The sequence below is a fragment of the Neomonachus schauinslandi genome, chromosome 13, assembly GCF_002201575.2.
Source record: "Neomonachus schauinslandi chromosome 13, ASM220157v2, whole genome shotgun sequence".
Classification (NCBI taxonomy): Eukaryota; Metazoa; Chordata; class Mammalia; order Carnivora; family Phocidae; genus Neomonachus; species Neomonachus schauinslandi.
This window is the reverse complement of record NC_058415.1, coordinates 26,382,001-26,408,066: the sequence shown is the minus strand read 5'-3', so window position 1 is coordinate 26,408,066 and position 26,066 is coordinate 26,382,001. Positions and strand designations below refer to the sequence as shown.

At 37.6% G+C, this 26,066-nt stretch overlaps 1 protein-coding gene across 1 annotated transcript in view; it reads left to right on the top strand.

The window, feature by feature from the left end:
• The first annotated feature begins 3,768 nt into the window (after positions 1 to 3,768).
• Positions 3,769 to 26,066, top strand: part of AGTPBP1 (ATP/GTP binding carboxypeptidase 1) — a 139,122-nt gene continuing 116,824 nt past the window's right edge. The window contains exons 1-2 of the mRNA XM_021677917.1: positions 3,769 to 3,834; positions 22,849 to 22,973. Of these exons, the coding sequence (XP_021533592.1) occupies positions 3,803 to 3,834; positions 22,849 to 22,973 (157 nt within the window). The 5' untranslated portion in view covers positions 3,769 to 3,802. The remainder of the gene's footprint in view (positions 3,835 to 22,848; positions 22,974 to 26,066) is intronic.

Here is a 26,066-nt window from a genome sequence, read left to right as displayed (position 1 = left end):
CATGCGCTGCCTCTGTCGTAGGTACTTGGGAGGCATTTAGTAAGCAAAGCAGAGTTCTTCCTTCATGGAACTTTACTTCTAGCAGGGAGATAGAGATAATAAGCAAAGCACAGAGTTAAATAAATTGTCTAGTTTACAAGGTGTTTAAAACGAGTGAAATATTGGCCAGTGAGATACTAGAAACCGTATGATTTCTTATTTGTATATATCAGGAACTTTGGGTTGCTACCACTTTTTCCTCAAAACTTTGAGGAAATGAAGGAACCCATTGTGGTTGCTTTTGTCATTATCAGTGGCGATAAGCTGGTATGGGTCTGGGATGAATTTGATTACAGGATTGATACATGTGGTGTAATGGGGCATCCATGAGCATTCAAAAGTTTATAGAACTAGTGATTGTTCCCTTAAATGTTTTGACACAGGTTCATATGTAATCAGTTATTGAATAGTACAGTTTTCAACGTGTTCAGTTATTTTTGAATCATCCTGTATTAGAAGGTGGTAAGTGCTCTGGAAAAAGACAGTAGATTCAAGCAAGCAGCAATGGGTATGCTGGAGTCTGGAGGTAGTTTACAGCATTAAATAGGATGGTTGGAGTAGGCTTTATTGAAAAGGTGATATTCAAGCAAAGGAAGTTTGGAAGTTGGTCAGTCATTAGGATATCTGGCAGAATGTTTCAGGTGGAGGAAACAGCTCGGGCTAGGTAAGAATTGGAGGAAAGCAAGGTGGCTCAGCCAGTGTGTCTAGAGCAGCGTGAGTGAGGAGAGTTGTAGGTAGGAGATGAGGTCAGGGAAGGAAGGGCTGAGGGTATTCTAGGGCCCTTAATGCCACTGAAATGGACAGCATCTCAGGACTTTGAGCAGACCAGTAACAAGATTTACCTAAGGGTTTTTTTTTTTTTTCCCTCTTTCTTTTCCCCAAGGGTTTAAAAGGATCAGTCAGGATGTTCTGTTGAGAATAGAGTATAGAGGCCCAAAGGTAGAAGGGAGACTAATTAGGATGGTTGGCTTGCCATGGTAGTAGTTATGGTGAAGTGTGATCAGATTCTGGGTATGTTTTGAAAGTAGAATTATCAGGACTTGCTGATGGATTGGATGTGGGATGTAAGACAGTCAAGGAGGAAGTTAAGGTTTTGGACTAAGAATGGGAGAGAGAATTGTCTTTAACTGCAGTTGGAAAAGCTGAGGTGAGAGCACCCTTAGTAGGGAGGAGCAGGTCAGGGGATCAGTATTGGATATGTTGAGCTTGTGATACTATTAGAGATCCACGTGGAGATGTCAAGTAGTCATGAGACTGGATGAGGTCACCAAGGAAGAGACTGGAGTTAGAAAAGGACGAGAAAGAACTGAGCTTAGGGCATCCAGTGAAGGAGAAACTTAGAGAGTATGGCCAAATGAGGAAAGTATTTCCAAGAAAAGGGAGTGACCAGTTCTATCAAATGCCGCTGATGAGACAAGATGAGGACTGAGAATTGACAGTTGGAATCAGGGAAATGGAGGTCACTGGGACTGACAAATGGGGTGCAGAGAACCTGATTGGAGTGTGTTTAGGAGAGAAGTGGAAGAGAGGACTTGTTGACAGTGTGTGCAAACAACTCTTTGCTTTTGGGAGGGAGGAGAAATGGGACAGTCTCTGGATTGAGGAAGTGGGAGCGAAGAGAGCTTATTTTTTTCCTTCAAGACACAGAAATAACAACATGATTTTATGGTGATGAAAATGACCCAGTAGAGGGGAATGGGTAGATTATACCTGAACTTCATGGTCAGTTTTTATAGTTATGCCCTTGTATAATACAGTCTCAATTTCTTTGCCTCTTTCTTGCTTTGTCACACTTGGTTGGCAAAGCCACAAACTTGGTGAAATGCAGCACTTCTGCTTCTAGGTGCCCGTTCTTTCAATTCCATGATACTGTAACAAACACAGACTTTCAAAGTAGAAAGTTTTTATGTTCTCTGGAGGCACTCTGACCTTAGGCTATAAAAAGTGAACATAAGGGACAATACTGGCTTAGCTCTAGGATGATGGGGTTGAGAGCTGGCCTTCTTCCTGGGGGACTCTTTAGTCCCAGAAAGCAGAATTCTTTGAGGTTATCAGTTTCTTTAATGATTATTTGTCCGTAATTCTAGGACTGGCTGTTGAACATTTCCTACAATGGTGAAGTATGGGATATTGAGGAGGTAGGAAGTTGCTTGGAATTACAGACTTTTCGTTAGCTCTTGAACAGTCTCCTCCTCTGTTGTGCTTGGCACCTCCAAGTTTCCTGAATTCTTCTAGTACCTACCCCACCCCCCCTTAGTTTTCCTTTTTGTCACTGTGGGCTTAAACATAACTTAATTTCTATTTATTGGTTTGCTGTTTACTTTAGTCCTGGGAGGGAGAGGACAGGAATGCCTGTGTTCAACTGTTATTTTATTGTGAATTGGAAATTTGAATCATTTCTTAACTGTTGAAATAGAATTGGTTGTGATGTAAGTGCCCAGTATTAACCTTTGCAACTCTATCAGCTCTAATAAGATTCACAGTAAACTTTTCATAAGATGTGTTATTAATGCACTTTTAGAGAATGTCCTACCGCTCAACAAGTAGAAGTAACTTAATTAACCTTACGTTTATGGCAGCAGTAGTGCTTTTGAAATCACAGTTTTTTTTTTCCCCCTCCTTTGGATTTTTGATTCTTAATTTGGAAATGGGAAAAAGTTACTTTGACTTTGTAATATATTTTTTTTAAAGTCAGTTAAAAGAAAGAATAGTCAGTAGTTTTAAGTTTCTTGCCAACCTGAAAAAACACTCCGTGTAATTTTTGTACATAATCCTAAATACGTGTTTTCTTTTTTATGATTGAGTTAATGAGAAAACTGAAAAAAAAAAAACCAAAAAAAACACCTTGTGTGTTTTATTGAAGTGAAAGTTCTTTGTTAATTGAAGAAAAACATCCAGAATACCTGTAGCTTCTAAATCTACTACATTCTTTTGCATGTTTATTTCCCTTTAAGTAGCATTACTAAATATTTCAAAAATATGTGAGAAATTTGTTGAATTGGCAGTTATTTTTTTACTGTCTAGTGATGCCACGAAATTCTACTTCAGTAAGCATTGATACATAAAATTAAAAGATGTCCAGGGGTTTTTTTTGTTTGTTTTCCTTTTTTGGGGGATGAATAGTTGCAAAATAAATCTGAAAAATTGTAAGGATTCTGTGAATCCAGATTTAAAGTTTTAAAGTGTATAATATATAATTTCTAATGATAAAACTTGTATTGATTAAAGGAAAAAACATATTAAGTATATTAAATGAGATGATGTTATAGGTGGTTTTTACTGTCTAAATAATTTGTTATTAAAAAGTGTTCTCACATAGAAATAATCTTACATATTTACCAGTATTTGACTACTGTGTGAATAGTGGACACTAAGTACACTGCTGTAGTTTGTTTATTTTAAGGAGGAATATAAGAACAGGAAAAGATAACTTGAACTGTCTCAAAAGAAATCTTTAACAGTAGATCATAGACTGTTGTGTTAGGTTTTTTTCATTTTTGTAGCTCCAGGATTTTGATAACATTTTACTGGCTGGTTTTAGATCGTGTAATAGTCACACATTTTTGCATATTAAAGTAACTTGCCAGTAGCACATAAAACTCAAACATTCTCCTTTGGTTTCCAGTGTTATCTTCTGTTGCCCATAATAACTTTCAGTGGTATGGTTTTTATGACATCTAATGTATATAAACAATTGTGTGTTTAATATCATTAACATTTTTTCTTTTAGATTATCTGCGATGTTGAAATGAAGTAACTCAAGATGAGCAAGTTAAAAGTGATATCAGAGAAAAGGTACTGTAATTTTTTTTTTTAATTTTTTAATTTTATGTTATGTTAGTCACCATACAATACATCATTAGTTTTTGATGTAGTGATACATGAGCCATTGTTTTCGTATAACACCCAGTGCTCCATGCAGTACGTGCCCTCCTTAATACCCATCACCGGGCTAACCCATCCCCCCTCCCCCCTCCCCTCTAAAACCCTGTTTGTTTCTCAGGTCTATAGTCTCTCATGGTTCATCTCTCCCTCCAATTCTCCCCCCCAATTTTTCCCTTCCTTCTCCTGATGTCCTCCATGTTATTCCTTATGTTCCACAAATAAGTGAAACCATATGATAATTGACTTTCTCTGCTTGACTTATTTCACTTAGCATGATCTCCTCCAGTCCCATCCATGTTGATGTAAAAGTTGGGTATTCATCTTTTCTGATGGCTGAGTAATATTCCATTGTATATATGGACCACATCTTCTTTATCCATTCGTCTGTTGAAGGGCATCTCGGCTCTTTCCACAGTTTGGCTATTGCGGACATTGCTGCTATGAACATTGGGGTGCATATGGCCCTTCTTTTCACTACATGTGTGTCTTTGGGGTAAATACCCAGTAGTGCAATTGCTGGGTCATAGGGTAGCTCTATTTTTAAATTTTTGAGGCACCTCCACACTGTTTTCCAAAGTGGCTGTACCAACTTGCATTCCCACCAACAGTGTAAGAGGGTTCCCCTTTCTCCACAACCTCTCCAACATTTGTTGTTTCTTTCCCTGTCCATTTTGGCCATTCTAACTGGTGTAAGGTGGTATCTCAGTGTGGTTTTGATTTGGATTTCCCTGATGGCTAATGATGATGAACATTTTTTCATGTGTCTGTTAGCCATTTGTATGTCTTCTTCAGAGAAGTGTCTTTTCATCTCTTCTGCCCACTTTTTGACTTGATTATTTGTTTTTTGGGTGTTGAGTTTGAGAAGTTCTTTATAGATTTTGGATACCAGCTCTTTATCTGTAGTGTCATTTGCAAATATCTCCTCCCATTCTGTGGGTTGCGTCTTTGTTTTGTTGACTGTTTCCTTTGCTGTGCAGAAGCTTTTTATCTTGATGAAGTCCCAAAAGTTCATGTTTGCTTTTGTTTCACTAGCTTTTGGAGATGTATCTTGAAAGAAGTTGCTGTGGCCGACGTCAAAGAGGTTACTGCCTATGTTCTCCTCTAGGATTTTGATGGATTCCTGTCTCACACTGAGGTCTTTCATCCACTTTGAGTTTATCTTTGTGAATGGTGTTAGAGAATGGTCGAGTTTCATTCTTCTGCATGTGGCTGTCCACTTTTCCCAGCACCATTTATTGAAGAGACTGTCTTTTTTCCATTGCATGTTTTTTCCTGCTTTGTCAAAGATTATTTGACCATAGAGCTGAGGGTCCATATCTGGGTTCTCTATTCTGTTCCATTGGTCTATATGTCTGTTTTTGTGCCAGTACCATGCTGTCTTGGTGATCACAGCTTTGTAATATAGCTTAAAATCGGGCAACGTGATGCCCCCAGCTTTGTTTTTCTTTTTCAACATCTCCTTGGCGATTCGGGGTCTTTTCTGATTCCATACAAATTTTAGGATTGTTTGTTCCAGCACTTTGAAAAATGTCATTGGAATTTTGATCGGGATGGCATTGAAGGTATAGATTGCTCTGGGTAGCATAGACATTTTAACAATGTTTATTCTTCCGATCCATGAGCATGGAATGTTTTTCCATCTTTTTGTGTCTTCTTCAATTTCTTTCATGAGTGTTTTGTAGTTCCTAGAGTATAGATCCTTTACCTCTTTGGTTAGGTTTATTCCGAGGTATCTAATGGTTTTTGGTGCTATTGTAAATGGAATCGTTTCTCTAATTTCTCTTTCTACAGTTGCATTGTTAGTGTATAAGAAAGCAACTGATTTCTGTGCATTGATTTTGTATCCTGCCACATTACTGAATTGCTGGATGAGTTCTAGTAATTTGGGGGTGGAGTCTTTTGGGCTTTCCACATAAAGTATCATGTCATCTGCGAAAAGAGAGAGTTTGACTTCTTCTTTGCCAAGTTGAATACCTTTTATTTCTTTTTGTTGTCTGATCGCTGTTGCTAGGACCTCTAGTACTATGTTGAAAAATAGTGGCGAGAGTGGGCATCCTTGACGTGTTCCTGATCTCAAGGGAAAGGCTCTCAGCTTTTCCCCATTGAGGATGATATTCGCTGTGGGTTTTTCATAGATGGATTTTATGAACTTGAGGAATGTTCCCTCTATCCCTATACTCTGAAGAGTTTTAATCAGGAAAGGATGTTGTATTTTGTCAAATGCTTTTTCTGCATCAATTGAGAGGACCATACGGTTCTTCTCCCTCCTCTTATTAATGTGTTCTATCACATTGATTGATTTGCGAATGTTGAAACACCCTTGCATCCTGGGGATAAATCCCACTTGGTCGTGGTGGATGATCCTTTTAATGTATTGTTGGATCCTATTAGCTAGGATTTGGGTGAGGATTTTGGAATCCATATTCATCAGGGATATCGTCTGAAATTCTCCTTTTTGATGGGGTCTTTGCCTGGTTTGGGGATTAAGGTAATGCTGGCCTCATAGAATGAGTTTGGAAGTTTTCCTTCTGTTTCTATTTTTTGAAAGAGCTTCAGTAGAATAGGTATTATTTCTTCTTTGAATGTTTGGTAGAATTCCCCAGGGAATCCACCAGGCCCTGGACTCTTGTTTTTTGGGAGGTTTTTGATCACTGCTTCAATCTCGTTACTGGTTATTGGCCTATTCAGGTTGTCAATTTCTTCCTGTTTCAGTCTTGGCAGCTTATAGGTTTCCAGGAAGGCCTCCATTTCATCCAGATTGCTCAGTTTATTGGCATATAGTTGTTGATAATAATTTCTAATAATTGTTTCTATTTCCTTGGTGTTAGTCGTGATCTCTCCCCTTTCATTCATAATTTTATTAATTTGGGTCCTTTCTCTCTTCTTTTGGATAAGTCTGGCCAGTGGTTTATCAAATCTTATTAATTCTTTCAAAGAACCAACTTCTCGTTTCATTGATCTGATCTACTGTGTTTCTGGTTTCTAATTCATTGATTTCTGCTCTAGTTTTAATTATTTCTCTTCTAATGCGTGGCTTAGGCATTGTTTGTTGCTTTTTCTCTGGTTCTTTAAGGTGTAGAGTTAGTTGGTGAATTCACGATTTTTCTGTTTTTTTGAGTGAGGCTTGGATGGCTATGTATTTCCCCCTTAGGACCACCTTTGCAGTATCCCATAGGTTTTGGACCGATGTGTTTTCGTTCTCATTGATTTCCATGAATTGTTTAAGTTCTTCTTTGATTTCCTGGCTGACCCAAACATTCTTGAGCAGAGTGGTCTTTAGCTTCCAAGTGTTTGAATTTCTGCCAAATTTTTTCTTGTGATTGAGTTCCAGTTTTAGAGCATTGTGGTCTGACAATATGCAGGGAATAATCTCAATCTTTTGGTATCGGTTGAGACCTGATTTGTGACCCAGTATATGGTCTATTCTGGAGAAAGTTCCATGTGCGCTCGAGAAGAATGAGTATTCTGTTGTTTTAGGGTGGAATGTTCTGTAAATATCTATGACGTCCATCTGGTCCAATGTATCATTCAAAGCTCTTGTTTCCTTGTTGATTTTCTGCTTAGATGATCTGTCCATTGCTGAGAGTGGAGTATTGAGGTCTCCTACAATTAACGTATTGTTATCAATATGACTCTTTATTTTGGTTAACAGTTGGCTTATGTAGATGGCTGCTCCCATGTTGGGGGCATAGATACTTACAATTGTTAGATCTTCTTGTTAGATAGACCCTTAAAGAATGATATAGTGTCCTTCTGTGTCTCTTATTACAGACTCTAGTTTAAAATCTAATTTGTCTGATATAAGAATTGCTACCCCAGCTTTCTTTTGAGGTCCGCTGGCATGGAAGATAGATCTCCATCCCTTCACTTTCAGTCTGGATGTATCTTTAGGTTCAAAATGAGTCTCTTGTAGACAGCATATGGATGGGTCCTGTCTTTTTATCCAATCTGCAACCCTGTGCCGTTTTATGGGAGCGTTTAGGCCATTCACGTTGAGAGTGATTATTGAAAGATATGAATTAATTGTCATCATGTTGCCTGTGAAGACGTTGTTTTTATAGCTTGTCCCTGTAAATTTCTGTTGTAGATCACTCTTGGCGTCTTTCTCCTTTTATGGAACCCCCCTTAATATTTCTTGCAGGGCCGGCTTAGTGGTCACATATTCTTTCAGTTTCTGCCAGTCGTGGAAGCTCTGCATCTCTCCATCCATTCTAAATGAAAGCCTTGCCGGATAAAGTATTCTTGGCTGCATGTTCTTCTCATTTAGTACCCTGAATATGTCTTGCCAGGCCTTTCTGGCTTGCCAGGTCTCTGTGGATAGGTCTGACGTTATTCTGATGTTCCTCCCTCTGTACGTAAGGAATCTCTTCCCCCTAACTGCCCTTAAGATGGTTTCCTTGGTTCTAAGATTTGCAAGTTTTACTATTACATGCCGGGGTGTTGGCCTGTTTTCCCTGATCTTGGGAGGGGTCCTCTCTGCCTCTAGGACTCGAATGTTTGTTTCATTCCCCAGATTAGGGAAGTTCTCAGCTACGATTTGCTCAAATACATCTTCTAGTCCTCTCTCTCTCTCCACTCCCTCCGGGATTCCAATTATTCTGACACTGGAACACCTCATGGTGTCACTTATTTCTCTGATTCTATTTTCATGGATTCTGAGTTGTTTTTTCCTGGCCTCCTCTTTTCCCTTTTTATCGATTATATTGTCTTGCAGGTCGCTTATTCTCTCTTCTGCCTCAGTTACCCTAGCTGTTAGATTATCTAGATTGGATTGGATCTCATTGATAGCATTTTGAAGTTCTGCCAATTCACCTTTTATTTCTGCCCTTAGAGACTCTATGTTGCCATTAATTGATTTCTCCATTCTAGCCATTGTCTTCACAATTGCTACCCTGAATTCCATCTCTGACATCTTGGTTATGTCTGCATCCATTTGTAAATCTGCAGCATAAGTCATAATCTCTGAGTCTTTTCTGTTTTGGGGGCTCCTCCTCCTAGTCATTCTGTTGATGGGTGTTTGAGGGAATGTATAGAGTCCAAATTATTGACCAGAACCCAAGCAAGATGCACCTGTTTTCTTGGGACCTTAGGGTTGCTGGCCTCTTGTTTTCCCAGCCTGTCTTCTGCGGGAGGGGCCTGCCGCGCTGTTACTCAGGCAACCCTTTTGGGCGGAGTTGCCCTGCACCCCTGTGGCGGGGGATGTGCTCAGTGGGAATCAGTCTTTGGGGCTTTTGTTCTCTGGCGCCTTTCCCTGGTGGCTTTCTGCATCTCTTCTGCGAGTCAGAGCAGAAGAGACCGTTTCCAACCCTCTGCCTCAGAGCAGAGACCGCAGTCTGTTCTTCAGTGAACTCTCCAGGCCACACCGTCTCCGTTTCTGTCCGTGCTGCTATAAACTGCAGTGTCCTGGGTTGTGCGCCCCTCCGCAGCGCTCCCAGTCCTGCCTCCAGGTCGGGGCACGTCTCTGCCCTTTGTGCTTCTAAAATCGCCAGCCGCTCCTAGTTCGCGTGTGCGCGCGACACCGCCGCTTGGGGTTTTGTCCCGGGGACTGCAGTTCGCATGCGCGCGACTCCGCTGCTCGGGGTTTCCACCCTGGGGGTTGCAGTTCACCAGCGGGACCCGGTGCACCGGGTTTTCCTCTCGGAGGCTGCAGTTCGAGTGCGCGTGACCGTCGCTCCGGGTTTCTGTTGGGGGGGGTTTGGCTTGGGGAGCTGCGGTTCGCGTGCGGGCGACCCCGCCGGTCTGGTTTTCCACCCCGGGGGCTGCCCTAAAGTTCTTTACCAACGCTACGGGTCTGCGAGTCTGTGCCCCGTCCACAGCACGCGAGGCTGTCACTCACCGGCGGTGCAGGATCCCCATGGCCAGGCACCCTCCTGCTGCCGTTTATCCTCCCATATCTGCCCGCAGAATCACGGCTCCCCACTTACTACCTCAAAACCAACCGCCTGCGATATTCTGTTTGTAGAGATCCAGATCTTCTTACATCTCAGGCTGGTCGTGGGTGCTCAGAGTGGTCTGGTGGATATCCAGCTCAATTCCGGGGACCAGTTGAAATAGGGTCCCCTACTCCTCTGCCATCTTTCCCCCCTCCAAGGTACTGTAATTCTAAATACCAATATGTATCAGGGAAATAATACATGAAGTGGTTATTTGAAACTCCTTATTTGAAAATATTATTTATGTTTAAATAATTGTTGTAGTTATATTTTTAAATTAATATTTATTAATGTTTACCTTTTCAGTTAAAGCAGGAGTCAGCAAACTATGACCCATGAGCCAGATCTGGTCTACGTCTTGTTTTTGTATGGCCCGTTAGCTAAGAGTAGTTTTTAACATTTCTAAATGGTTGGTGAAAAAAAGTATAAAGAAGAATATTTATGACACATGAAGTTTATATGAAATTGAAATTTGTATGTATATAGATTGAGTTTTGTTGGAAAACAGCTGTGCTTTGTATATTGTCTGGACACTTGCTCTACAGTGGCAAAGTTGAGTAGTTATGAGAGAGACTGTACGGCACGTAGTGCCTAAAATACATTCTCTCGGGCCCTTTCCAGAAAAATTTTACCTAACCCCTGAATTAAAGCATCATCTCTGTTAAAGCTCTTATGTACCAAGAAATTGTCCTTAGCAAGGTTTTACCGTGGACTCTCTCAGTTAAAAGTCGGACAAACTGATTGATTCTGTTTTGGAATTTTTTTAGCTAATTGCTTAACTCTGTTAAGTCCCACTTTTCTCATCTATATAATGAGTTTTATAATAATGGTGTCATTATGAAGTTGTGAAGATTAAATAGTGTCTAGCAGGCTCAGTAAATGACAACTTATTAATATCGATAATCAGTTCTGTAGCAGTGTTGTATGTTGTATTTACATTTTTACAACTTTGCATTTGCAGGTATGGTTTGACTCTGTTTTATAATGAGAAGTATATACACAGTTTAGATAAATTTGTTCCTTAAATTGTTAGGTTTTCCAGTTATTAACTATGTAATACATTATAACAAATTTTATTAAGTATTTTTGTAATTTCTATAGGAAAGGAATTAGATAGTGATTGTGTTTTATTTATTTATTTTTTAATTTTTTTAAAAAAGATTTTTAAAATTTATTTTGAGAGAGAGAGAGTGAGAAAGAGTGGGAGGGCCTGGGGGAAGGGGCAGAGGGAGAGGGAGAAGCAGATACCCCCTGAGCAGGGAGCCCAATGTGGGGCTCTATCCCAGGACCCTGGGATCACCTGAGCCGAAGGCAGATGCTTAACCGACTGAGCCACCCAAGTGCCCCAAGTTTTTAAATTTTTATTTTTTAAAGACTTCATTTATTTATTTATGAGAGAGAGGGAGGGAGGGAGAGAATCCTGAAGCCGACTCCCCGCTGAAGGCAGAGCCCCATGCACCTTGGGGCTCCATCTCGGGACCCATGAGATCATAACCTGAGCTCAGTAGATTAAGCCTCAGACCCTTGGTTTTGGCAGAGGTCAGGATCTCAAGGTTGCCTGGAACCTGCTTCAAGATTCTTTCCCTTTGCCCCTCCCCCTCACGCACAAGCGCGTCTGCTCGCCTGCGCGTGCGCACTCTCTCTCTCAAGAATAAATAAATCTTAAAAAAACAAAAACAAAAAGAAGGAGCACGAGCCTTACTTTTCGGATTAGGTCAAGGAGCACCAGCCTTGCTTTTCAGATTAGGTTGATTAGCAAAGCTATCTAAAATTACTAGATTATTCCATATGAATATGAAATTAGTTTGACAATTTCTAGCTCCTAGGGTTAGTTTTAATTTTTTTTCTCCTGAGATAGATTTTACTGGATATTTATTTATTTATTTTTGGTGACTGTTTTAGGCTAACCAAATTAGGATCACTGCAAGTGGTCTTCATCTTAAAGAAATGACAATTTCTATTAATACTTGTGATTTTGCTGTGTGAAGAAAGCTGGGTGCAGAATGATGAATTGAGATAGATAGAAAAGGGTCAAAATCTTTTTCTTTTCCCTTCCTATAATCTTGGCATCTTTCTAGCTCCCTTGCTCCAGTGTCTGCCCTGTAAGCCCTGCCTTACCCGGAGTGCTAATCTGTTAACTTTTATTTTCTCTCATTCACCTTCTCCTTTCTTACCCAATGTAGAATCCACCATCTGTCATTACACTCTTGAAAAGACCTGAAGTATCTTTACCTGACTTTGTATTTTTCCATCACATCCATCTGACAAAGCCCTTTTTCTGCATAAACCTTTGTTGAGTATTTAAATAATGTTGGAGGATAAACTAACTTGGCAGATATCACTAAAAATTATTGATCATTGGCCTGAACTGAGCCTAGCAATCTTGCAACTATGATTTTCTGGAAAAGTTCATTTTCTCAATTTTTGTAATGATTATTTTATACTTTCTTTTTACCCTTTAAACCTTTAAAATCCTCAGATGTCTCAAATACAGACCCTCAACAAATGGCCTTCCCTCATGATATCACAGAGATAATACAATCTATTATCCTCATGTTTCTTACACCAAAAATTTACATATTCCCCTTTATTTGATCCCATCCTCTGCTTACCCTCCTATTATTTACCCCAGCAGAGAATGTGTCTCCTTTCTTGTCAGATACTAATACTGACACCTGTGTTATTGATTTCATCTCCCTCCTTCCTTTTCAGGGTCTTTTATTCTTCTGTCTTGAATCTTTAACTCCTTCATTCCTTACTATTTAAACAAGATCTGGACTTACCAGTATTTAGACTATGTTCTTCTGTCACTACCTGATATATCTGATTCCCTTAAAAGCCAAAAAATTTGAAATAGTCTGTAAATTCAATCTACATCTCATTTCATACACTCCCAAGTACTCCTGTGTAGTTTCTGCTTTATCCGGTACACCAAGAGTTTTTAAACAAATTTATTGAGATATAAATCATGCAACAAACTGTACATAGAGAGTACAGTTTGGTAAGTTTGGCCTTTATATACATGCAAAGTCATCCTCTCAATCAATTGGCTTTGTATCTTTGTCAAACATCAATCGTCCATGTATGTATGGGTCTATTTTTGGACTCTGTTTTGTTCCACTGATTTAGATGTTTATCTTAGTGCTGATACCTCTCTGCCTTGATGACTTTATAGTGAGTCTCAAAATTAGTGTTGGTCTACCAATTTTGTTCTTTTATTTCCAAAGTTAGGCCTATTTCACATTTTCATGTGAATTTAGCATCAGTTTTACAATTTCTACACAATAGCCTGCTGGGGTTTTTACTGTAATGCCTTGATTCTGTAGATCAGTTTGGAGAAAATTGGTATCTTAACAACATTGAGTCTTCTTACTCTTGAGCACAGCATACTCCTTTTTTATGATCTTTAATTTTTTTTAGCAATGTTTTGTAGTTTTCAGTGTACTGATCTTTTAGGTTGTTAGATTTATTTCTATTTCCCATGAAAATAACAGCTCTTTGTGGCTCCCCAATAATTTTTGAGTGTAAAGGTATCATGAGACCAAAAGCCCCCTCTAACCCCCCCCCAAAAAAACCCCAAAACAAAACTGAGAAGCTATCCTGTACTAACTTTTATATTAAGCTAAAAATGAGAAATGTGATATACCAGGGTGGCATATGCCTGAGTGAAACTTGTTACTCTGAAAGATAGACCAGATACTGCAAAGCAGTTAGCCACAAGGCACATACCTAAAATCCCCGTGGAACATGACCAGAGAAGTTGTAAAAATAACGAATATAACATAATTAGCATTTAATTAACTTTGGTGAAGGAATTTGAAGGATAACTTGACTAATTATTGCTGATGTATAAATTTAAGAAGTTTAAAATTTTAACAAGCTTTTACTGGTTGTCTATAACAAGTCACTTGGTAGTGTTGAACTAGAATTTATTGTTAAAGAAGCCTTTTCTGCATTTAATTATAAGAAGTAGAGAAGTAGTTACTCTTCTCTTCCAGGTAGAAGAATATTGTTTTCCATACTTACATATTTAAATATTTAACTCTTTCTACAAAAGAATGTTAATGAAATTTCTATTTTTCATTGTCCTTTGACTTATGATGGAAGAAAATAAAGTGTGTTCAGTATTTGGAGAGAAACAGTAAAAATATAAACAAAGTACAAGTAATAAAAGAAAGTTAAAAAAGACCTGTAAATGAAGAACAGAAATTTTTTTTTTTTTTAGGGATGAATTTTTTTTTTTAAATTTATTTATTTGACAGAGAGTTAGAGAGCACAAGTAGGCAGAGCGGCAGGCAGAGGGAAAGGGAGAAGCAGGCTCTCTGCTGAGCAGGGAGCCCGATGCGGGGCTCGATCCCAGGACCCTGGGATCATGACCTGAGCCGAAGGCAGCCGCCCAACCAACTGAGCCACCCAGGCGCCCCTTAGGGATGACTTTTTTATTCTGTATTCTTGTAACAGAATAAAAAAGGAGCAGGAATAGTTGGTCACAAAGTTTTATGACAGTTTTCATAGTTAGAATTAGAAATTAAGGGAGAATGAATAGGAGTAAATAAATACCTACCAACAAATGTCCAGCAGTATTATTTCCATTTGAAGTAATCCAGAAAATAGAAGTTCATATTGAAAGATAAGTAGTGTATCCAGATGGATCACTCCAGTGAAATCAGTTGCTTGTGAAGGAACAGAAATTTCTGAAAGATAATGTGCATTTTGGAAACGAAACCGTACTGTTTGAAATTAAATCTTAGTTGCTGTGAGTCATGTTTAAGTCTAAAACCGTAGTATATTTCTATGGATTTTTTTGCTGTGAGATGTTTTTACCTTTTTTATGAGGACATCTCTGTTACCTGCATTTTAAGGTAAAAAAAGGTGATAACAGTTATTTATAATATGAAGATAAGTTCTATAGTACTTGCACTTGGGAAATTATTTGTTGCAGAGACAGTATCTGTACATCATTGGGACTTTTGTAATATCCAAGAACATTTATGCTTTTAGAAAAATAGCTCTAAGACTGAGAGTAAACTCAGACATCAAAGCAGTAGGAGACCACTACAATGAAACAAATATTTGAGTGATACTGTCTTTAAAATATCCATTTGAAAGTTACCTTGATTTGATGTATTTCATAGTGATCATGTTTTCAATTCCATGATTTTCTCACTATATAATAATTAACAATCATAAATTGAATCTCTGAAGTTTGGTCTTAGCCTCATTTTGATTCATCTAAAAGTAGGGTAAGTAAGGAAGATAACGTCCTTTTCTGAGTTGTTATTTAAAAATTTTCTCAGGGTAGTTCAGATTATCCATTGAAACTGTATAGCTTTACCCACCCCCCTCAGATTTTCCAAAGTCTAAAAATTATTCAGAAGGTAGAGCTGCCCTCTGGTGTTCACCCTATGATTCTTTCAACATTAGTGTCAACAGCCTTAAATTTTTAGAGCTGAGTTGGGGTGGCTTAAAATATTTTGTTCAGTTTTCATTCTGTAGATGAGAAAAGTAGAAATAGGGAGATTGATTTGCCTGTGTTCTCAATTTCCATTCATTTGCCTCCGTTCAAAAAATACATCCATCTGTTCATCCATCTATTGTTTGAAAGAGCATGATTCTCAGAAAGGAATCACTTAGATGAAAGTTTTATTCTTTTTCTTTTTTTTATATGAGGTGTAATTTAAAATTTTAAGAGTTACCGATAAAACAAATCCTTAGTTGGGAATAGAATTGAATGTGTGTTATGCTTAGTGTGTTTTGTATGTTTGTGAATATTTTGAATAGTAGATGTTTTGTTAATTACTGAAAAATACTGAGATGACCTTTAAGAAAAATATTAACTGGAGAAAATTTAAGAAGCACTTTGTTATTAAATGTCAGAAGTTTGGTTTTCTTAATGCAAATTTCTCTTAAATTTGGGTTATGGAATTGTTTTTAAAGATGTAGTTTGCCTCTTAGTTCTCAAACTGTGGTCTCTTAATACCATTTCTCACCAAAAAGAACCAGGGCTCTTTGGAGAGAGGGTTGATTCTAGGTCAGTAGCACAAAATATGCAAGATAAGCCTAGAAGAGTGGTTCTCAGATTTTTTTTTAGCTCAGAACCTCTTGGTGCTCTCTTAAAGTGATGAAGAGTCCAAAAAGTTTTTGTTGATGTGAGTTATTTTATCTATTGATATTTACATTATTATACATTAAAACTGAGAAACTAAAACTTTTTTTTTTTAAAGATTTATTTATTTTTAGAGAAACTGCATGTGCACATGGCAGCTGGGGGAGGGGAACAGAGGGAGAGGGAGAGAGAAACTTAAGCAGATGCCGTCCTGAGTGCAGAGCCTGATGCGGGGCTCCATCTCATGACCCTGAGATCATGACCTGAGCTGAAACCAAGAGTCTGAAACTTAACTGACTTAACCAGCCAAGTGCCCCTATTTATTCATTTAAAAATAACAATAAACCAATTGTATAATGATAGAAAATTTTGTTTTAGAAATAACTATATTTTCAAAAATGGAAGACTAGAATTATTTTATTACATTTTTGCAAATCTGATGTGTGGCTTAATGGAAGATGGTTAGATTCTCCTATCTGCTTTTGAGTTCAATTTGTCATGATGTAAGTATATATTACATATAATATGTACATATTATATATGCATATATAGTTTGTGCATGTGTGGTGTTATTATAGAATATGAAGAAAATCTGGGCTCATGTAGATATGTAATTAGAAAAGAAGGAAGTACTTGAATAAAAGGCCATTTTATTATTTATTTATTTATTTATTTAATTTTATTTGTTGGAGAGAGAGAGAGCGAGCTAGAGCAAGCACAAGCAGGGGGAGTGGCAGGCAGAGGGAGAAGCAGGCTCCCCACTGAGTAAGGAGCCCAAAGCAGGACTCAATCCCAGGAAACTGGAATCATGACCTGAGCTGAAGGCAGGCGCCTAACTGACTGAGCCACCCAGGCGCCCCAGAAGGCCATTTCTTTGATTTATGATGGAGGAAAATAAAATTGTGTGTTCAGTATTTGTAGAGAAATAGTAAAAATATGATTAAAGCAAGAATAATAATTATAAATGAGGAATAGACATTTAAATGACAATAATATTCTTTGGAAATAAAGCCATATTGGTTGAAATTCAAATTGAAGTGGATATTCTTGCTAAGTAATAGTTTTCTTCAAGGTTAATTGCACTGTGGATTCTGAAACTGTATTAGTGAACTTTTTGTTCTCTGTTACATTAAATTCCATTGGTCTTTTTTGCACTTTGAATAATTTTTTTTCCCATATTTAAATTTGTAACATCTAGCATTGGTCATTCAGAAATATTGATTCTATGACTAATGCAGATATTTTAAATAGTGGTACATTTTATTACACAGTATTAATAAATTGCGTGTATTAATATCACCATTGATTTTTATCAGAAAAAAATTTTTTTTAAGTAGGCTCCACACCTAGCGTGGAGCCCAACATAGGGCTTAAACTTGCCATCCTGAGATCAAGACCTGAGCTGAGATCAAGAGTTGGATGCTTAACTCACTGAGCCACCCAGGCGCCTAGAAAATTTTTTAATTAGCGGCAAGCTGTCAAGGCTATGATGGTAGATCCACATTTTTTGAAATTCTAATTTTTGCTCAAAAGCCAGATTTTATCCCTGGCAACAGATCTGTCAGTTGTTCTCTTGAAATGATTGACTCACTTTGTTTATTTCCAAAAATTTTTGTACGCCCAAATTCTGAATAATCTTTGTCAGTTGTTTTTTTAAAATTTCTTTTATTACTATTTTTTGACTTCTTTTTTGAATTAAAAATGATGTTCTGTGAAAAAAGTGGCTAGTTCAGCTTGCATTTTAAACAGTCACAGGTTTTCTTCCCCCAAGGTAACCATCATATTCAGTGTGCAACTGAAATGTTTAATGCACACACACAATATTAAAAAGATATGTCCTCCTGGATGAAACTGGAATTTTTGCTTTTAACTGAGTGCAGGAGGGTGAAGAACACAGCGACTGCTAGTGCAGTTTTGTGTCACTGCCTTGATTTGTGCTATGGTACCCACATTTTACCCACTGGTGCTTTTAGATCATCAATGCAAATCTCAACACAGTGTCAAATAGTTTCTTAGTATTTTTATGAAAATAGGTTTTAACTGTGTAGATTTTATTATAGGGTCTCAGGTACTCTCAGAGTTTTGTGAAGTACTTTGAAGACTGTTGCCAATAATAGTCTTGTCATACCGGAAAGCCAGAAAGCTATCAAAGGACTAGGATCATATCAAAAGGACTCCGGAACCGACTTAGGAAACGCCCATTCATTGATCACTGAGTGTTTATAATTGCAGTGGATAAAATATCAGATGTGTTTAAATCTTTGAGTTCATACTGATGCATGAAACCAAAATACTTCATTGGTTACTTGAAAAGGATTTTAGGGAATGAACTCATTCTTTGAAAACTGGTAAATACAGATAAGTTAAAAAACCAGCATTTATTTTGCTTTTATTTGATGAGTTGTACCTCTGGATAATCAAATAAGGAATTTTTCTCTTTATGGAGTTGTTTTAGTTTACACATGAAGAAGGAGTGGGATGATGAATATCACTGTTTTTCAATCCTTAATGGAGTAATGGATCTAGGTATTGGTGACCAGTGACTACTTATATTACCAAAGTAAGAGAGCCAGACACTATTTGCCTTGTTACGGAAGGCAATTAGGCCTTCCGTAGGCCATTAGGCCTTTAAATTCAACTACCGGTTTACAGAAAATATAGAAGATAGACAAACATATTATGCTGTGGATGTGTAATTGGTAAAGTCCAGAACATGGGAAACTATAGGACAATCAAGCTGCTTCAAAAAATAAGTTGTGAGGAAAAAAAAGTAATAGGAAACTTGTAGGTAAAAAGACAAATGCAATATATAGACCTCATTTGGTTTCTGATTTGTACAGACTGTTAAAGAAAATGAGAGCGAATGAGAATGAACTAATAAATTTAAGAAAATTGCATTCACACTAGATTTTGGTATTAAAGGATTATTGTTACTGTTTTTGGTATGGTAGTGATAGTGTAGTTATGTATATTTTGAAGAGTTTTTATATTTTGGGAAATACAGAATGCATATATTTTGAAGAGTTTTTATATTTTGGGAAATAGAGAATGCTGAAGTATTTCAGAGGAAATGAACTTTCTGAGATGTGCTTCAAAATTAGCCCATTGATGTGTGTGCCTGTAGGTAGGTATGTGTAAAATAAGATTGTGGATTGTTGATTGTTGAAGCTGGGTGATGAGCAAATGATGGTTCATTATACTATTTTTTTCTTTTTCTGTTCATTATGGAATTTTCCATAGTAATGGTTTTGCTCATTCAGCCTTACGGTAACAGTTTTAAGGAATTATTCCTTCCTCCTGAAACATTGGAAGAAAAAGAAAATATGTACAAAGTCAAATATGTAACATAGTTTTATAGCTACAGAATTCTTTTATTTAAAAATTGTGAAATGTTTCTGAAAACCAGAAAGGATAGAAAATAATATAATGAACACCTGTGTACTGATCACCCAAGAAATAAAGAAATTACAAACACAGTGTGTACTATTCCCTAATAACATCTTTCTCCCTCATCCCGAGATAATTACTATTTTGGATTTGATGGCCATCATTTCCATGCATGTTTTTGTGTGTGAGAGAGTGTGTGTGTGTATAATGTTTTCTTAAATATATATATATATATTTATATATATATATATATACATGCTAAAGAATATATTGTATTGAATATACTGTTAATGATATTATACTGAACATATTAAAGTCTTTTGGGTTTTTTTATACTTGAAGATTTATACATACCAATATATATCTTTATGTCTGTGCTATGCTGGCTCTCTGAAAAATGGGAAATATTGCATTATTTTAAATGGTACATTGGGCCCATTTTTGAAATGTATGCTTAATGTGTATTTTCAAACTTCAGATACCTTTTCAGTTGAAGTAGCTCCAGATTTAAAGCATTTGGCACAGTTAATCTGAAAAAAAGAAAATACTGTTTTTCATGTTTCTAGATATTTATTGTCTGTGCTGTGCCAGCCAATGTTTGAAATACATTATATGTTAAAAAAAAAAAAAGAAAAGAAGATAGTAGGAAGGGAAAAATGAAGGGGGGGAAATCGGAGGGAGAGATGAACCATGAGAGACTATGGACTCTGAGAAACAAACTGAGGGTTCTAGAGGGGAGGGGGGTGGGGGGATGGGTTAGCCCAGTGATGGGTATTAAAGAGGGCACGTTCTGCATGGAGCAGTGGGTGTTACACGCAAACAATGAGTCATGGAACACTACATCAAAAACTAATGATGTAATGTATGGTGATTAACATAACATAATAAAATTTTAAAAAATACTGGATATATAGAATAAGACATGCAAGGTCTCTCTACCTTTGTGGAATTTACATAATTTCAAATAGTAATAAATTCTCTAGGTACATTTTAATATCGGAAGTGGAGGGGCTGGTGAGGAAATGGTCCCATGGTTGGGTTGCAGCCTGCAGTGCGAAGTTGCCAGCTCTAAATAGAGCTGGGAGAAAACACCCCCCAGATCTCCAGATTGAGAGGACAGAAAGACCCGGTGGTTGGGGGAAAAACTTGCTGTATTCAGGGAACTGATAGCCATTGACCTGGATCCCAGTGCCTGAGGGGAACGTTGTGAGAAATAAAGTCTGAAAGGTAGACAGAAGCCAGATGATAAAGGGCTTAGTAGGCTGTGATAAGTAAATAAGATTTTACCTAAGGTCTGAAGGGAAGCCATTGAAGGGGTTTTTTTTTTTGGCTGGATAGCAACTTGATTAGGTTAGTGGTTCTACAAATCTACACATGTGATAAATTGGCCTAAAACTATATACTTAACCACTGTCAATTTCCTGGTGTTTGCTATTGCCCTATAGTTCATGTAAATGTAGCCATTGGGGAAACTAAGTGAAAGGTAGAAGGGACCACTCTACTGTTTTTGCAACTTCCTGTGAGTATTTATAATTATTTCAAAATAAAAAGATAAAGACAATCACTGAGAAAATGGATTATTGGCAAGCAAGAATGAAAGCAGACTAGTTATGAGGCCACGAGAGACGATGATTGCTTGGACTTGGGTAGTAATAGTAGGTATGGAGAGAAGTGGATGGAGCTAAGTCATTTCAGAGATGGAGCTGTTACTGGGTTGGTGTGTGAGGCAGGTAGTCCAGATTTTTTCCTGAGCAACTGATGGTTTCATTTGAGTTTGGGAGGGTTAAGATTGGAAGAGGAAGACGTTGAGAGGAGGAACTAGAAATTGTTTTATATTTGGGCTTGTTAGGTTGTGTAAGCTATCAGGGTGAAGCTGGAGTTGAGTGTAGGAGCCAGGCAGCATTTAGATCATAATTACAGTGGTGGGATTAGATGAGATCACACTGGCAAAGAGTGGAGAGAGTGGAAAGAAGAGGGCTGGGGATAGAGCTGTTCGTGAGTCAGCGTCTAGAAATATGTCACAGGAGGAGCCAATAGAGGGGATCTCAGAGAGGTGGTGACAGGAAGAAGATAGAGAGTGGAGTCATTGAAACCCAAAGGAGGAGGTGAAGGAAGAGGGAGCTCTCTGATTTGGATAGTGCTGAGATACTAAGTATGACGAGGAAAGAAGTGACCACAGGAGGTTGGGAGACCTCAGGGTGCAGAAGGCAAGCTTGAAAAGCGAACAGGTCGTGAGAGGATGGAGAGCAAGTACAGGCACCTCATTCAAGGAGTAGCAGAGGAGTGGGGGGGAGCCAGTGGGAGCTCTCCTACGTCATATTAGTGAGTGTGCCAGTGCGTATGATCCAGTTGCAAGGCAGAGAGAGATGATGAATCGGGCAAAGATTAATTGAATGAGCAAATACATTGAGAATGCAGGAAGGGTTGCTGGGTCATGTAAACAGGGGAGGAATTGTTCTTTGAGTCTCAACATACCAGCCAAAGAGAGCCTTTTAAAAACATCAGAGCACATCACTCTTCTGCTCAAAAGCTTCCCATCCCAGTTAGTATAAAAGTCAAAATCCCTACAGTGGCCTGCAAAGCTTTAAATGATGGTGCTCCCTCCCACCTCACCCCCACCTCTGACCTCCTCTCTTACTATTACTCTCCTTTGAGTCTGCTCCAGCCACACTGGCCACCTCACTTTTAACTCAGTATAGCAGATCCCTGCCTTGGGGTCTTGGTGGTTGTGACTCCTTCCGGGACACTCTTTCTGCAGGTTCCTGCACGGCTTACTCCTTTACTTTTTTCAGGCCTTTCCCTCAATGGTACCCTGTCATGTTGTTTTCCCTGACCACTGTCTAAAATTGTATCCCTCCCCCTGCACCTTTTATTCCCCCTAACCTGCTTTTCATTATAGCACTTCCTACCACCTTAAATACTGTATGCTTATTTACATATTTAATTTGTCTCTCACGGTTAGAATGTTCGGTCTGTAGGGAGCAGGAATTTTTGTTTACTGTTGCTAATACCTAGAACACTATCAAGTGTGCAAATGTATAATGAAAGAGAGCAAGGAAGAAAGAATGTGGGTAGAGAATCAGAAAGGTTTAAGGATGTCCTAGTGGGAATATGTTGTGTTACTGTTTGAGCTTACAACAGTTATAAAGCAGGACTCTGAAAATGGACTGGGATGGGAGGGATGATTAATTTTGAGGTGAGCATAGGAAATGTAAAAAGTATTTTTGCAGAGTGGAAACGTGATCTTTCAAGGTATGATGTAAGATTGCTGGACAGGGTTGAATGCACATTTGTGGTTTTCTGAAATGAAATGTGTTTCTCATTTAATAGAATTTTATCAGTGTTAAGCTATAAAACAGTAAGGAAATGTGGCATAAATGCTTAATGTTTTTAAGAAAGGATAGAGTTCTTTTTTTTTTTTTTAAACAGTGATCTTTATAGTATTGAATTTACAAGTGATGTAGAATGTGCCCTAATGTAAAATAATATTCTTTTTAGCCTTACCAATAATTCTCGGATCGTGGGACTCCTGGCTCAGCTGGAGAAGATCAATACTGAATCCACAGAATCAGATACTGCCAGATATGTTACATCAAAAATTCTTCATCTGGCTCAAAGTCAAGGTAAACTTTAATCTCTTGTTTTTGAAATACTTTTTCCGTTCTTTAAAAGTAGATGTTACGAATGTTCAAACTTTTGATAAATAGATGATTTTCTTTAAAAATTGAACTTTCTCAAATAGACTCAAGAGGTAGAAAACTGAATAACTGTGGAATGAATTGCTGTTCAAAGCACTGTTTCTAAAAATGAATATGATTGCCCCCCCCATTTTCAAACAGTACTTAATTCCAGTGCTACTTGTTCTAGAATGTTGACAAAAAGATGTCAAGTAGTATAGAACATTGGTTACTAGTGTGCTCCCCACTTGACATGCAAGCTCTGTCATTCAGTGGTGGGATGTTCTTAGGGAAATATTGAGTCGTAGGATTCAGCTGCACCATCTCCAAAATAGAGATAATAGATATCAGTAATTATCATGAGATTACATGAGAAGCATGTAAAAAGAATGTTAAAATGTTCAATAAATGATATCTGTAATTAGGCATCATTTCAATAGATACTAAAAAAGGAATTTAAGGTTCTAAAACCTCTGGTTGATTTAAAAAAAAAAACAACTTGATTTTTCTTTTTTTTAAATAAGGGTAAACCAGCAACTGCCTTAATATTTAATAGCAATATATTGAATAACTTCTGTTAAAATTAAAGTCCAGACATTTTATAACTAGTGTTTAATTTTTTAAATTATTTCATTATTCTGGAGTTTCAGGTCCGTTAGTAGGCATTTACTGTGTTCAGGAATTCAGTATCTATTAACCCTTCTCCATGGTCATAGACCATTATTTTGATAACTTCCTGCCATGCAGTCCATGTGTTTAGGGGGTAGTTGACAGCACTCCAAAACCTAGGAGAGGTCTCTAAAAGATGACATTTGTTTCTAGCAAAATCTAAGATACCTGTCTATACTTTTTAATTCAGGAAGTCACTATACTGGATTCTAGCCTTTCAAAGTATTGTGCTTATCATCCAAGGTCAGCCTACAAGGATGTACATTGTATTAGGGCAAAGTTAGATGTACCAAGTATATTCACTGTATTGTTATATGAAATACTTTCTCAAAATAAAACCAACAAAAACTGAAGAAAACAAATTTCTCCGACCAATAGATAACAGTTGTGTACACTGCCCCCACCACTGCAGACTTTCCCCATCATAGCCTAGAAGCCCCTGCTCCAACATCACCACTGAAAAATGGCCCAACCATACTACTACCAGAGACTGCCGCTCTACCCTGCCACTCACCATTGGGGTCCAACTCCTGAATGCTGTCCCCTGGGTCGTGTAAGACAGTGACTTTGTTTATAGTACCTTGGATTAGCCAGTCAAAACAGTGTAAATTAGTAGTGGAAGACTGTCCCATCATCATTTCTAGGATAATTCAGTTGGCTATCCATTTGAGAGAGAAAGATTAGAAATTTGTAGTTCAAGGAAGAAGAAAGGCAAATAACCAGTAAACCTATGAAAAGGTTCTTTAACTCCTTGAAAGTCGGGAATTGCTAATGAAAACAACAGAGATGCTTCTCACTAGTTAGATTGGCAGAAATTAGAGAATGACAATATCCAGTGTTGGGGACATGGAAAATAAGGTATTCTCATACACTGTTGGTGGTGCAATAATTATTACTAACTTTGGAGAGAAGAATCTGGCAATGTTTATTAAAATTAAAGTGCATTTGCTGGCTGACTTTCAGGAATGTATTTGACTAAAATAAAAGTGCTAGTATGTAAAAGAATGTTTGAGGATATTTTGCAGCATTGTTTGTAATATCAAAGATCAAGATACCCCCTAAATATCCATCAGTGAGAGAATGGTTGGGTTAATTTTGATGTAGCCAAATTGTGGAACTTTTAAAGTATATTATATAGTTATTAAGAATTTATTTGTGATATTTGGGACAGATAGTTCATATGTGGAACTATATGAATTGTTCTGGAGTCCTTAGTTTAATATATTAAGTAAAAGAGCAAGTTTCTTTAGTTCATATAACTATATAGCCTCATTTTTATACAAAATAAACCATTAAATATGTATGTAATGTTTATGTGAGCGAAGCAAAAAACCAAACACAAAAACAGAAGTATACATACCAAATTTTTAGCAGTAGTTATCAGTGGGATAGAAATGGAGGGGAATGAGGAAAGTTCCTGATTTACTTAAGGTACTTTTCTACTGTTAGAATTGTTGCAATAAGAACAGACTACTTGTGTATTTAAAGGATTAAAAAAACCTAAACTCCGAAAATACTTGTTTACATAGTGGAGATACATACACATTTCCACAGTTTGGGGCTAGTTTTCTTTGAATGCATTACATTTTCTGTCTTTAATAATGTACTGTTTATTTGTAGCATGCATGGTACTTTTAGTAACTTACCCTTAATTTTTTCCCTAGAAACATAATAATTATCCATTTCATGTAGATGGTTTAATTTGTTGGCATATATCTCTTGGTAGTAATTCCCTTATAATCCTGTTAGTTTCTGTAGGATAGGAAATGATGTTCTCTCTGTCATTCTTGATTTTTGTCATCTGTCTCTTTTCTTGATCTGTCTAGCTCAGTGGTTCTCAGTCCGGGGTGGTGATGAATTTACCCTGTTATCATTATGGATTGTTCCTCTTTATCTCTAGTAATTTTCTTTGCCTTGATGTTTATTTTGTCTGATAATAGTATAGCCCCTCCAGCTTGCTTTCTTTTTTTTTTTTTTTTTTTTTGAAGATTTTATTTGTTTATTTGACAGAGAGAGACACAGCGAGAGAGGAAACACAAGCAGGGGGAGTGGGAGAGGGAGAAGCAGGTTTCCCACTGGGCTCCATCCCAGGACCCTGGGATCCTGACCTGAGCTGAAGGCAGCTGCTTAATGACTGAGCCACCTAGGCGCCCCCTCTCCAGCTTTCTTATGCTTGTTGTTTGCATGATTAGCTTTTCCCATTCGTTTCCTTCTAGCCTATTTGTAGTTTTGAATCTAAAGTGTGTCTTTTGTAGATAGCACGTTGACATTCTCTGCCTTTTAATTTGAGCATTTAGTTTGATAACTTTTAATGTAATGTTGATTGGACTTAGATCTACAGTTATTTGTTTTTTGTTTGTCCTTTCTGGT